The sequence below is a fragment of the Sorex fumeus genome, unplaced genomic scaffold (assembly GCF_029834395.1).
Source record: "Sorex fumeus unplaced genomic scaffold, SorFum_2.1 ptg000014l, whole genome shotgun sequence".
Classification (NCBI taxonomy): Eukaryota; Metazoa; Chordata; class Mammalia; order Eulipotyphla; family Soricidae; genus Sorex; species Sorex fumeus.
Genome location: NW_026606071.1, coordinates 23,276,870 through 23,291,485, shown reverse-complemented (window position 1 = coordinate 23,291,485; position 14,616 = coordinate 23,276,870). Strand labels below are relative to the sequence as shown.

Genomic DNA, 14,616 nt, shown 5'->3' with positions numbered 1-14,616 from the left:
CAGTACTCCTACATAAAATAAATAAATAAATAAATAAAAATAAAATACTTGAAAATCTTACCTCTACAGATCTTTGTTTAATATAATTTTTAAAAATTATAATCTAAAGATTTTTTAGGTGCTTCTTACATTCTTTTCTCTCCAAAATATCATTTTTTTTAAAATTGAGATCCTTGAGATCTTTCAATACTCTAATCGCACCTTAATTTGTCCACAGTCTAACCATCTTCTTCCTTGTCTGCTATTAAGCTAGCAGGGTTATTTTTCCAAACACAGATCTGTCAGTTTTTCCTCTAATTATGGCTTCTCAATGGTGACCACTGTCCAGAGGATTAGCAAATACATAAATAGGCATGACAGGAATGCATCTTTCTGCAGTCTAGAACAGACACCACTATTCACCTGCAGAACCCTTCTTCATGCAGATCCCCAGACAGCTAAGTATTCACACAAGATGGAGGATATTCACTGACATTCTGGCTCTACCCTGCCTTCCAGGCTCATATTCTATTACTTTCACAACTCATACTGTGAATATTTCCCTCACATGCCACTTCTTTCAGGAAACTTTACATGTACATGCTTATTATTATCTAATTATTCTCAAAGTTTTTACTGGATCTGTTCAATTCTTACTAACCCTTCCAATTTGAGTTCAAATAAGACTTCCAATGGGAAATTCTTCCTGAGCAGTCCAGTATAAGATGGCAAAAACAAAACATTTTTTACTTGTGTTCATATTAGCCTTGTGGGCTGAGAACATATCTCAGTTATATTTACATCTTACTTGGAAGTTACTATAGTTGTTTGAACCACAGTAGATGCATAATTAACTCTTTTTTATGAATACAAGACTGAACAGATGTTAGCTAAATGGAATGCCTTTGACTATATCTGGGAACTTTAGAACTCAAAGCAACGATCTTAGCTCTACCTTGACTGGAAACATCAGGGAAGTTCAGAATTTCATTGATAGAAAACAATAATAATAATAGAGTAGTAATGAAAATAACAATAGCTAAAATTATCAGATGACTTTACTGTGCCAAAACAAAAATGAATTTTTTAAAAACTTATAGAATAAGCAGAGTAAAGATAATTCTAAGTACCAAAGAGTCACACTTTAATATGTTATCCAAAAGTATGACAACAATCAAAATTCCACTAAAAGAGTTTTCGACAATTTATCAATACAAAGGGGTAAGAGTCAAAGGAAAGATAAAGAAAAGACAAATCTACAAATATATCTGGGATGTGCTGTGATTAATATATATTTTTTCTGAGATAATTCTAAAATGGTTATAATTAATATTACCCTAGGGAATTTATTTCCTGGTCAAAATACATAGTTGAGAATTATCTAAGGATAGAGTCCCCGAGATTGGTCACAGAGGTTAATCACAGGGTCTGGGGGAAAAAATAAATGTTAGGTGACAAAAATTTGAGAGCTTGAGAAATATTAATTAATAGATACTCCTCTTAGATGTTTGCAATGTATACTAATACGTTGGGGCTAAGAATATAATATGTAAACCTCTGGTATGAATTAACTGAGAATTCTCTGCATTTATTTGACTAGCAATAGAATGTCTCATTTTTTATTTCTCTGGGATTAGTACAGGGAAATATTGGTATTGGAAGTTCCTAGAAATTGTTCCTCTCTCTGCACTTGGTTCCTGGCACTGGGCACATGCAAAATGAATTGCTCTGAAAACCTATCTGATTTAGGGACAGCAAGATTGTCTATGATCTGTGCCAGAAGAGACTCGTGCCTAGTATTATCATTTACATGATAAAAATTGAACCCTATATGAAGGCTTGGGAGAAAAAGGCCAACACTTAATCAGCTATTTGAATTAACAGTTTAGTTATTATGGCTGTCTCAGACAGTCATAGAAATTTATATTTTCATTTTATCCTAAAGAAAAAAACTTGACCATCTTTCTTTAATACTATCAACCTGGAAGCTTGACAGTAAGGATTAAAAATTGCTCCTTCCTTCCCTCTTGGTTATTGGAAAGCCTCTGAAAGGTAATCAGTCTTGTGAAGCTACACTTTACAGTCTGCATAAAAATGCCATGATTTCCCTTCCTCTCCCCAACCTAATTGAAAGTGCATAATATTACCCAGCTGGGGAAATGTAAATGGTAAACATGTGCAATATATCACACCATCACACAAAAGCTAGTTACTAATAGTGACTAGGTGGTTGCCAGGCCCCAAAGAAATCTGGGACACGGTCTTTTTAACACCCAGAATGAAAGTTCTTTGTGCCTGCTATCCTTCCTTCTCCACCTCGTCTCCCACTTACCCTCATCTCTTTGGATTTTAAGTTACAGCTAGATTAAAACAAGGCCAGTCAATTCATTTCCAGCATGTGTGATTCCAAGGATCACCTAAAAATGTATATTGACTAAAACATTTATATTAGTCTTTCAAGAGAAGAAACATTTTTACTCTGGCAGGAGGAGGGGCTGGAATTTTCTTGTTTTCAACGTACTTCAGTTGTACTGACAAGATGGTTCTATAATCTTTCCTCTAGTTTCTAAATCTAAAGATTCTTGGCCTTGTCACCTCTTATCTCTTTTTTACTTCATCAAACTTCTATTGCCAAGATTATCTCTTTGGATGCGTGCCGAAACTAGACTATAGACCGAATACAATGGCCACTCAATACCTCTATTGCAAACTACAACACCCAAAAGGAGAGAGAGAACAAAAGGGAATGCCCTGCTATAGAGGCGGGGTGGGGTGGGAGGGAAAGGGGTTGAGGTGGTGGGAGGGATATTGGGAACACTGGTGGAGGAGAATGGGCACTGGAAGAGGGATGGGTAAATGATTATTGTATGACTGAAATACAAAAGTTTTATAAGTTTGTAACTTACCTCACGGTTATTCACTAATTAAAAAAAAAAGATTATCTCTTTAGGGGTTTGTTGATGTTTTTTTAACCTCTGATTATCCATGAGTACCTACACAGGAAGATCTTTTTCTCAAGTATTAAACCCTATCTCCCCATCTCACTTTTCAAGGTCCTTTGCAACATTCCTCCCCCTTAGAAGTCATCATTCTCTGTCTCCTCATGTCCAAGTATCATGCCATCCTTTAGAGTAAGTCATTCATAGTAGGAATTCAGAGAAGGGGCTATTTTCCTTTAAAGTTATCATCATTAGTTCTCTGTCACATTATTTTTTCCAAAGTTTGTTCCCTGTTTCCCCATAAACTCATCTGCTGCTATTCATTTATACTGTCCTTATAGCTGGCTATTGTTTTGTTTTTGATGACTGATACTTTACAGGTAAGTCAAAGCATAGCAATTGTCAAAGATTCTCTGTCACTTCAGTTTTAATAGATTGAAAGATGTATTTTTAACTGCTTCAGCAGTAGAGATGATTTGAAACATGGTGAATAAAAAGTATATGTACCTTACAATAAGTTTTATTACCTGTCTACTGGCACTGGTGGGTGATATGGCTTGTTGACCTTGGCATAGAGACCCTCTAAGTGATCTCTTTCTGGAGATAGTGGACGGCCATCCCGAGGGTAACCCAATGGTCCAGCCCGAGGTGGAGATGGAGACCTATAGACATTTGCAGATGCGCATGGCTCCCGGAAGTGGTTTACTCTGGCGTAATTGGGATCTATTTCATCGTCATCCATATCATGCAAGGATCCAGTTACCCCAGTAGCAAAATCACCAGAACCTCTTGTCTGCTTTTCCCTTAGCTCCTGATGTTTTGCTCCAATCCTGAAAAAATGAACAGAGATATATGTAAGAGATATATGTTAATAGAATGATATATTGTCCTGAATATTCCACACTAGCACTCTTTAGTCACTTGACTATTATTTTACTGTTTATCAAGAATATACCACAGAAAAATATCAACAGTATATTTTATAGGAATAATTATATATTTCGAGCTTTATTTGTTACTAGTCTTTATATTTACAGCAACATTGTGACATCTTGCGCATTAATGACTTATCCAATTGCATAGTCTGAGCTGATTTTTATTAACATCCTCTCCTTATAAGTGGAATGTGCTTGGTATCATAGTCTGGAAGATTTTATTGAAAGAGAAATTCATGTTTAAGAGTCCATCCAAAACTTGCATTTTTATATGATTTCACTATTTGGTTCTATAGAGATGCAGTATATTCCTATAAATAAAGAAACTTGCAAAATTGATTTAAATACAAAAAAGGAATTGAGAGGCTTTTGGATCACTAAAAGCAGTGGGATCAGAGGTAATTTATAAGAGACTCTTAAGTTTTTGGTTACACAAATGGGAATCATTGTGTCTCATTATATAGGGACTAGAGACAGCATAAAATAGTGAAGAAATTAATAGGCTTCTGACAGAGATGAATTGATGCATATAAGTGAATTAAACACCATTACTGGCAGAATTCCACGGTACTAAAGCCTTAAGTGATATTACAAAATGCTACTGCTAATCAGTGTACTATGTAGACTACTGGGAATGGGAGCAGAAAATATACTTAGGTAGATTCCAAATTCATCTGAATTTTGAAATTTTGACATTTAATCTGGAAAGTGTTAGATTAGCTCCCCAAATTCCCAGCTATTTGTAAAAATGGAAAGGTCACTGTGAGATCTCTCTGCACAATGGTGATCTGATAGTGTTGGAAAGTGTTTGGCACCAATGAGAAAATAATATAATATTATATCAGTGGGAAAACAACATGTATTGTTCTTTAGAGTGACAGAAGAGAATGAGGCTGAGGTGACCAAAGAAAGATTCTCAAGAAAGGATGGGGACAAGTCTGAAATCCTGGGCCCAGGGGGAATATACGAAGGATGTGTGGTAGAAAAAAAGAAGATTTATATATGCTTGGAGACATACAGAGAAGACTTGGGTGAGTTAAAAAAGAAAGAGCTTGCTTAGTATTTTCTCCTCTTAAAACAAAACAGCTGTTTTTGCACATGGAAGATAGTTTTATTTTATAGAATATTCAATTTTTTTGCAAAAAAAAGCCACAACGTTAAAAGTCATGATATTTCAAGGTGTCTTCTATTGTTAGAAGTTATATTTTTATTAGAGAGAAGGAAATATGAAAAAAAGGGAAAAACATAAAGAAGGCAGTATATGTTAAAATCAGCAACAACAAAAATCATAACTTCTTCAATGCCCAACAGATGAAAATGAATTATTGCAGGATAGATTATTGCATGACTCTTTTGACTCATTTATCCTACACAAAAGTAATCCAGTGTATTTATATTTTTGTAAATGGAAGATTGAATCTCCAAGGGATTTTGAATGAACATGAAAGGGAGTTCTAGAAGGCTACGCATTCAGAGGCCTTGCCTGCCATCTTTCAAAGCAGTTAGTTCTAGATTCATAGATGTTTGTTTTGAATATTTTTAAAATAAGATGATAACCTGTTTCATTGTGCAGCAAAGCAAGTTTCCTAGGGACAGTGTGGACAAAATTATCAGAGATTGCTTGCTGTACTGTAATGATCAGGATAGATTTCCATTGCAAACAGAATGAAAGGCACCAATAAAGTAGTGGATACTATGCCTTCTAAGTGAGTATCTTCAAAAGAAATCACTCAGCATAAAGATGAATGACTAAGTGCTTTTGCTCAGTGCTAAATGTTTGTGCTAGTGAAACAAGAAAACATCAAGCTGGATATATATATATATATATATATATATATATATATATATATATATATATAAAACGTTCATATTTGAGTTCCTTATTTCATCACTACTTTTTTTCTTTGATGTTTTCTCACTAATTTTGCTTGCTGAGTCTGTAAATATTTTTAGATGAAAAGTACTCCCTATATGGAAAACATTTTCCTTTGTAAAACAAAACTAAATCTCTCACTGCTTTTCTCTGCATCACTGGGTGTGTCAGTAAATAATTTCGTACTAATCACTCAGTGGGTGAAACAGTAATTTCTCTAAACCATCACTATTATGCTATATGTTGAGGATCTCTCCATGGGGAGCAGGATAGGACAATCTCTTAAAAAGACATATGGAAGCAAAAGAAAATCTCTGGTGAGAGAAAAATCAGAAAAATAGATTCTGTTTGGTAGTTCTCTGACCTTCGGTGAGAGAATGCTATGTGCACAGTCATTTCCAGTTGAAAGACTTACTACTAGGGAATCAAATTATTACAAAAATCTATTTTTCAGGGCTAGAGCGATAGCACAGCGGGTAGGGTGTTTGCCTTGCATGTGGCAAAGCCGGCTGACTGGAGTTCGATTCCTCAGCCTTCGATTCCTCCTCCTCTCTCGGAGAGCCCAGCAAGCTACTGAGAGTATCTTGCCCACACAGCAAAGCCTGGCAAGCTACCCGTGACCATTCAATATGCCAAACACAGTAACAACAAGTTTCACAATGTTACTGGGCCCGCTTGAGCAAATTGATGAACAACGGGAGGACAGTGACAGTGACAGTATGACAATTTTTCAGGGTAGGAGTAGTCTGTAGGGCTACTTGCATACAGGTGAACTGAATTTAATTCCTGGTACCCTCTATGGTGCCTGGAATATCACCATGAATGATTCCTGGACGCAGAACCAGGAGTAAGCCCTGGGTACCACTAGGTATGACCTAAAAACAAAAGAAGAAAGAAAGAAAAGGAGGGAAGGAGGAAGGAGGGAAGGAGGAAGGGAGGGAAAAAGGGAGGAAGGGAGGAAGGAAGGAAGGAAGGGAGGAAGGAAGGAAGGAAGGAAGGAAGGAAGGAGTTTATTTTTCAAAATAAATGCTTTTCATTGATGCTATCACCAGCCTTTCATTCTTTCCCCGTATATTGCCTTTGCATTGTTTAAATTTTCTCTTTATCTTTTCCCTTAAGAAACAACCCTTTTTCCCCAATACATCTCTTGAATATGTTATTTTAATGTCCATTTTTTTAAATCATAGTCCAGAGTTCAGGCTTTAGATAGCGTCAATCTGCAATGTCAAATATGCTGCTCATTAGCCATATGGTTCATATACGCAAATTTGAATAACTGCAATGAAATGAAATTAAATATTCAGCTCCTACATGTTGCAAATCACATTTCAAATGCTCAATAGGCCTCTCTGTTTCATGACCACTATATCAGACAGTAAAAGTATAAAATTATTCCATAACTGAAGGAAGTCCTATTGAACTATGTTAAACTAGAGTATTCTTAGCATTTTTCCTTTATGTTGTTATGACCCCCTTTAATCTATGTGTTAAAAATCATACTCAAAATGCATTTCTATGATGTATCTGTGTCACAGAAAGGTCTTTAATAGGACACTAGAAAGTAATGGAACAGAGTATGGTTACTCTGCTTAAAAATACACTGTATCCTTGAAATGCCATATGAACAAAATAGTGAAAATTTGAGTAGAAAAATTCCATCTATCGGGGAAGAAGGAAAAGGGCCATAAAATCTTAGATGTGCTATAAAATTTGAACTAAAGCCAAATTTAGACTTAGTTCAACCCAAATTTCATGCAGTGAAATTTGAACTTGACCTATATTTGGCAGTGTACCAAAAATTGATATGTCTACTTTAGTAGCAAGACACATATTTCACTAAAAGCCACAGAGAGAGAAGAGGAGAATATGAAAAAAGTGGTATGATCCTGTAACTTTAGGGTAAATTTTCATGAGATTCCAACTTTAGAATGGAGGAAAAAGAGGGATTTTTAAGAGAGAAAATCATACTGAAAGATAGTTCCTCCTACCCTGAAAGAACTTCACAAAGTACCTGAGATAGCTCAGTGATACACTGGCCATCTTGTAGACATAAGATTGTGAGTCTGTACCTGGCAGGGGACCAAGAGTTTAATGAACCCCAGTGCCCTGCTGCCTGAGACCCAGGTACCACAAAGACATGGTCTTCAGGGCAATGTAACCAAATGTGTGAACACTATAACCAAGTATGTGTAACACTCCCCACCCATCCTCACAACTATGTGCACATCAAAGCAAGGAGAATATGAATGCTTAAAAATACATTGGCTAACCCTAGGGTGGAAAGGGTGTTGTCCCTCCACCTGGTCCCCCTAGGTGGCTCGGTGGCCGCCATCCTCCAAAGGCCACTGGCCAGTCAGGTTTGGGCCCTCAGTGACAAGACATGCGGGGCCTCACGAGATGGGGGTGGAGCCGGCCCTTTCCTCCTCGTCCCAATGAGACCCTGAGTCTCCGCCCATGAATGGCCTTTCTGGATCCTGATCATTGCTTAACGGCCATGATTCCAGAGACTCAAGAACAAATCTTGGAACCCAGCAGGTTTTGGCAGAAATCCCTCTAGATTTAAGTGTTAAAATCTCCAAATTTCAAAATCACGCAGCCACTACTGCAGCCACGTGACAACATATGTTATTCTTAACCAGCAATAGAAAACAAATTGTCTACTGTTGCCTTTTCAGCATATCTGAGTGTTGGGGTAAAATCCCAAGTAATAATGGTGAATCTGGTGTCAAAATATTGAATGTGATCAAAGTAGAGAGAGAGTAATGTGAAAATCATATCTGCCCCACAGGTAGGGGGAAGGTGTGGGATGGGGGTATACTGGGGTTTTTGGTGGTGGAGAATGGGCACTGGTGAAGGTACGGGTGTTTCATTGTATGAGCGAGACTTAAACCCAAAAGCTTTGTAACTGGTCTCAAGGTGATTTAATAAATAAAATTATAAAAATTTTTTAAAAAGTAAGGTGAAGTTCATATCCAATTCAATCAGCTAATCAGAGGCTGAATAAATACTCATATATAAAAAATACATTGGCTAAATACAAACAATCTTCAGGCGAAGAAAAAAGAAGCATCAACTTGCTTTACTGCGGATGCAAAACTAGCATAGAGGAAAAAGCAACAATTCAGCAAAGTGAAAACAATAATCTAAGATACTTTTCTATGCAAATAATGTCTTACCCAGTAGACTTGGTAAGAAATGTTTTAAGAGAACCATATAAAATGGAGCTGCTTCAATTCTGATCTTAGGTCACTAAGAACAAGTCATCTAACACTACATTTTAGCACATATTTTTAAAAATAGCACCGTAGAATGTGAAATTAATTTAATGAATCTTAATTCTTTTGCACATTAAATATAACTAAAGAGAAAATGTAAGGCTCAAGTGTCCAACTTGCTTTAGGAAGGATAAATACCTAGTTATCTGAAAATCCAGGATAAACTTAGACATGAATAAAAATAAAAGAAAGACACTCTTGTGGTTTCCCTCATGAGAAATATGAAAAACCAAAAATTGGAGACCCAGTTAAAATTATGATAGATAACAAAGAAATAGGCATGAGAAATGAGAGAATGAGTTCTTTTTGGTAGTAGGGTGCACTGGTAATTTGGTGGAGTGTGTGGAGAGTATTAAGACACAGAGAGGTAAACTCTCACTGAAGATTATATAGTTGCAAACAAACAATAATTCAATAAAAAACTTTATCCGTAAAATTGGGCGAGTAAGGCGTTGCACATGGCCAGCCCAGGTTCGATTCCCCTGCCCCTCTAGGAGAGCGCGGCAAGCTACCAAGAGTATCTCGCCCGCACAGCAAAGACTGGCAACCTCCCCATGACATATTCGGTATGCCAAAAACAGTAACAAGTCTCACAATTTGTTGTTTTGCGATCACAATCACATGGTCACGGTCCTCCCATTGTTCATTGATTTGCTCAAGTGGGCCCAGTAACGTCTCCACCGTGAGACTTGTTGTTACTATGTTTGGCATATTGCCTACATCACGAGTAGCATGCTAGGCTTTGCCTTGCAGGCGAGATAATCTCGATAGCTTGCCAGGCTCTCCGAGAGGGGCGGAAGAATCGAACCTAGCTTGGCTGGGCTGGCTGCGTGTAAGGTAAATGCCCTACCACTGTTCTATCGCTCCAGCCCAAGAATAAGATAACTAATAGAAACCAGAAGCCCACAGAACGGTAAACTAGAAGGATTTAAGAATCAACTACATTAGTGTGGTGGGAAGAGATGGGAGACATGCAGCAGTGCTCAGGGCTTACTTCTGGCTCTGTACTCAAGGATCATTCTTAGAAGGACTCCGGACCATCTGAACTGAACAGAGTCACCTGAGTGTTTTTATTCACTTTGGGAGAAATGTATTGGCAGCTGAAAGAAAATTCTTTTTAACATAAAATTACTGGCTAACATTTTTTTTTCTTGAGGTAATTTAAATAAGGGATTCCATTCCCTTATAACAAAATGTGCTATTGAAAAATGAAACAAAAATCTCATTTCCATTACAACTTATAAATAACTTGTTCCTTTTACTTATTTTGCCAAATTACTTTATTTCCTCTTTTAATAAGTCCATTACTCTTACCAGAAAAGTTATTCTAGGCTTACAACTTTCAATATGTTTGTTTTTATTTGGGGGCCCACTCTTGGAGACTTCTAGATTTATGCTCACATACATATATCAGGAAATTTTTCCTTAATGATAGTTTTTGTTGTAAATATTACAGGTAAAATTATACAATAAAATCATACACTAATAGTGAAATGAGACATGATTAACTTAAAAAAAACACAATGTAAAATAGGGTTAAAGAACAGCACAAAATTAAAGATAAATTTAACAAAAGTGCAGAAATCCAATCTTCATTAAAAAATAACACCATTGCAAAGAATGAATAATAACTAATAGAATGAGCACTGTACTTAATATATGAACCAGAAAACTTGGTATTATTGTCTGCCCTGTCCTCCTGTTGTTCATCGATTTGCTCGAGCAGGCCCAGTAACGTCTCCATTATGAGACTTGTTGTTACTGTGTTTGGCATATTGAATACTCTCGGTAGCTTGCCAGGCTCTTCAAGAGTGCTAGAGGAGTCAAACCTGGCTCTGCCGGGCTGGCTGCACACAAGGCAAACGCCCTACTGCTGTGCTATTGAAACAAAGAAAAACCCTTGGCATGGGAATACACAGCCATTTACCAAACAGTGAAGCTAGAGGGGAAACTAGGGAAGAAGATCAGACAGGAAAAGATGTATGGATAATGGGGAAGATCATTTTATATTGATATAATAAACCTTAACACTATTGTCACTGTCACTGTCCTCCCATTGTTCATTGATTTGCTTGAGCGGGCCCAGTAACATTGTGAGACTTGTTACTGTGTTTGGTATATTGAATACGTCACGGGGAGCCTGCCAGACTTTGCTGTGCAGGCGAGATACTCTTGGTAGCTTGCCAGGCTCTCCGAGAGGGGCGGAGGAATCTAACTTGGGTCAGCCATGTTGGCCTTGTGCAAGGCAAATGCTCTACCCACTGTGCTATCGCTCCAGCCTATTCTAAATTAATAAAATAAAATATAATAAAATATGATTTTTTTCTATATTCTAAAAGAGAGGTAAATTGATCTAAACTGTTCTATAGACTCAATATCTTTCCAATAAACTCTTGGCAGATTTTTCCCAAATTTACAATGTGATTTAAATTTTTCATTTATTTGTTTTTGTTTTGGGGCCACACTGAACAGTCTCAGGACTTACTCCTGGCTCTATACTCAGGGATTACTCCTGGTGGATTTGGGGGACCACATGGAGTGCCAGAAACCAAACCTGGGTTGGATACGTGCAGGGCAAAAGTCCTAACTGCTATACTATTTCTCTGGTCCACAATTTTTATTTCATTTGAATGGTTAAAGGGTCAAGAGTAGCAAAATAACATTTTTGAAAATTACAATATAGTTGACTTGTGGGCTGGAGCAATAGCACAGCGGGTAGGGTGTTTGCCTTGCAAGCGGCCAACATGGCCGACCCGAGTTCGCTTCTTCCTCCCCTCTCGGAGAGCCTGGCAAGCTACCGAGAGTATCTCGCCCACACAGCAAAGCCTGGCAAGCTCCCCGTGACGTATTTGATATGCCAAACACAGTAACAAGTCTCACGATGGAGACATTACTGGGCCCGCTCGAGCAAATTGATGAACAACGGGAGGACAGTGACAGTGACAGTTGACTTATGCTACCAATATCAGGTGTACTACAAAGTTTCAGGATTCAAGTCAAAGTTTAAATAGCTAAATGGAACAAGAGACATAGTAGAATCAACACATATTCAGGAAATGATTCACCACAGAGTCATCCACATAATTAAACAGAAAAAGGAAAATATCTTCTACAAAAGTGGTGCTGCAAGAATGGTTTACCCATAAGGGAAAAAAGGAGTTTGGTTCTCATGTTATATTTTACCCCCAAACCAAGTGAAGATGAAATATAGGAATATCAAGATAATAATGAATCTACTAGAATAAAATAACTTAAAACATCTTCAACCAAATTTCTAATATCGGGGGAGCAAATACATTTTAGAGAGGATGGACAGAATAAACCATGAAAACACAGATAAATTGGACTTCAACAAAGCTAAATTTTTTATTACAAACACCAAGAAGCTATAGACAAAGAAGAGAAAAATATTTGCAACACACATACATTATAAAGAATATGTATAAAGACATCACAAATACTTGCAAATTAATAATAAAAAGAAAAGCAATCCCATTAGCATTGTGCAAAAGTATTTAAATTGAATCTTTACCCCCAAAAAAATCTGGAAATGCCCAATAAGCAAATGAAAACGTGAATAGCATTATAAGTCACTGAAGAAATACAAATTAAAACCACAAGATATCCTTATGAAATGAAGGACCACCACTACTGACACTTGGAGAGGATATAAAGCACCCAGAAATTTCAAACACTACTGGAGTAAGTATAACATTCCTTTTGAAAATATCTGGGATTTTTTATAAAACTGACATTTATTAAAACTAAGACCAACAGTTCGCCTCTCAGATACTCAGATATGAAAGAAATGATAATAACTTTTTCATAAAATCCTTAAGAATACTCATTACAGCTTTATTCACCACAGGAAAAGATGGAAATAATTCAGATTTCAATTAATAGTGTGTGGATAATTAAATAGATATATCCATATCCATGGAATGTGCACTGGAAAAAATAGGAAAATTATGTTCTCAAATATCCAAGTACAAGAATAAATTTTAAATGATCACACATAGTGGAAGAAGCTAGACACCAAAAAATTTAAATTAAAGGAAGTTCTTGATCAGGCAAAATAATGCTACGATGAACAAAATAATATCATTGCTTCATGGAATGTATTTTGGTAAACATTCATCAAAGTAGAACAGATAATATTTTGTTTACTTCAGATACATATGTATGTAAATTATACTTCAATTAAACAACATTAATCAGAAAAAGAAAATAAAAGCAAAAATGCCAATTATACTATTTATAACTTTTCAAAACGTTAAAATCTAACATATTTATAGTCATTAATTCTAAATTTACTTATATGTAATTCTTTCCTTTTTAAATGCATTACCTAAAAATAATTACTCTCATAACGAATTAACAGAATGAGTGTGATTGAGGGGAAAATATTTTAATTACTTAAGGAAACACACCCTTTCAAGCAATTAAAATATTTCAATCATACCAATTTGTAGACCAGCTATTGATTTTGAAAACTATAAATCTTTCTTATTGATCCATAAACATATCCTCTAAAGACTAGACAACTTGTTTTTAAGTCTATTACAAGTGTGTGCGTTTATCATTCGACAAATATTTATTGAGAACCGACATGTTTTAGATTTTGTTCTTGATGCTGGGGATTTAATGTGCATACAAATCCTTGCCCTTGTAGAATTTATAGTCTGGGCAAGGAAGGCATAAATAGATAACACAATAATAAAGGAAAAATATTAGAATATATGAGTATCATAGAGGAAAATGAAACAAGCACAATGATATGAGCATGGAGAGGCAAACAAATATATGTTAATACAAGACACTGGACTGGAGTGATAGCACAGCGGGTAGGGCGTTTGCCTTGCATGCGGTTGATCCGGCCAACACGATCGATTTCCCCACCGCTCTAGGAGAGCCCGGCAAGCTACTGAGAGTATCTCGCCCACACAGCAAAGCCTGGCAAGCTCCCCGTAATGTACTTGATATGCCAAACACAGTAACAACAAATCTCACAATGGAGATGTTACTGGGCACTCTCGAGCAAATTGATGAACAATGGGAGGACAGTGCTACAGTGCTACAAGACACCATAGAGTATTAAATTAAGTAGGAGGAGGGTGAAACTATACAGAAAATTGGGGGAGACTATTCCAGGCACCCAGGCAGTAAGTACAATGTAGCTGAGGCAAGCACGAGCCCTAGATAGCCAGGAAGCCAGAGTGAAAGAGAGGGAACAGTGAAATGGAAAAGAAATGGGGGTGTCTTGCAGTCCATGCTAAAGACTGGCTTTTGCTGTTAGTGAAGAAGGAAGCTAATGCGATATTTCAAGCAATGAAGTGAGGTGACCTCACTTTGATATTCACTTCAACAGACCTTTTTGACGGCTATGTTGAGAAGGCAACGGGAGTGCTGGGTGAGAAAGCCAGCCATGTGGACCATGTAGAGGGCCATTGCAATTGCTCGGGTGAGAGAAGTGAGATGAAGGCATAGCAGTGGAGATGGTTATTTACAGTTAGACCTTTATTATTTATTATTAGTTATTTACAGTTTATTTGCAGTTAGACCTTTGAGCATGAAATAAAATAGAACTTTAAAAAGAGCATAATTAAGACTATACT

The 14,616-nt window shown here is 36.7% G+C and overlaps 1 protein-coding gene across 2 annotated transcripts in view; it reads right to left on the bottom strand.

The window, feature by feature from the left end:
* The window catches only part of PARD3B (par-3 family cell polarity regulator beta), a 1,231,823-nt gene that overhangs the window by 200,310 nt on the left and 1,016,897 nt on the right, over positions 1-14,616 (bottom strand). For both annotated transcript variants that reach the window (XM_056111836.1, XM_056111837.1), the window contains one exon: positions 3,446-3,748. In XM_056111836.1, the coding sequence (XP_055967811.1) occupies positions 3,446-3,748 (303 nt within the window). The remainder of the gene's footprint in view (positions 1-3,445; positions 3,749-14,616) is intronic.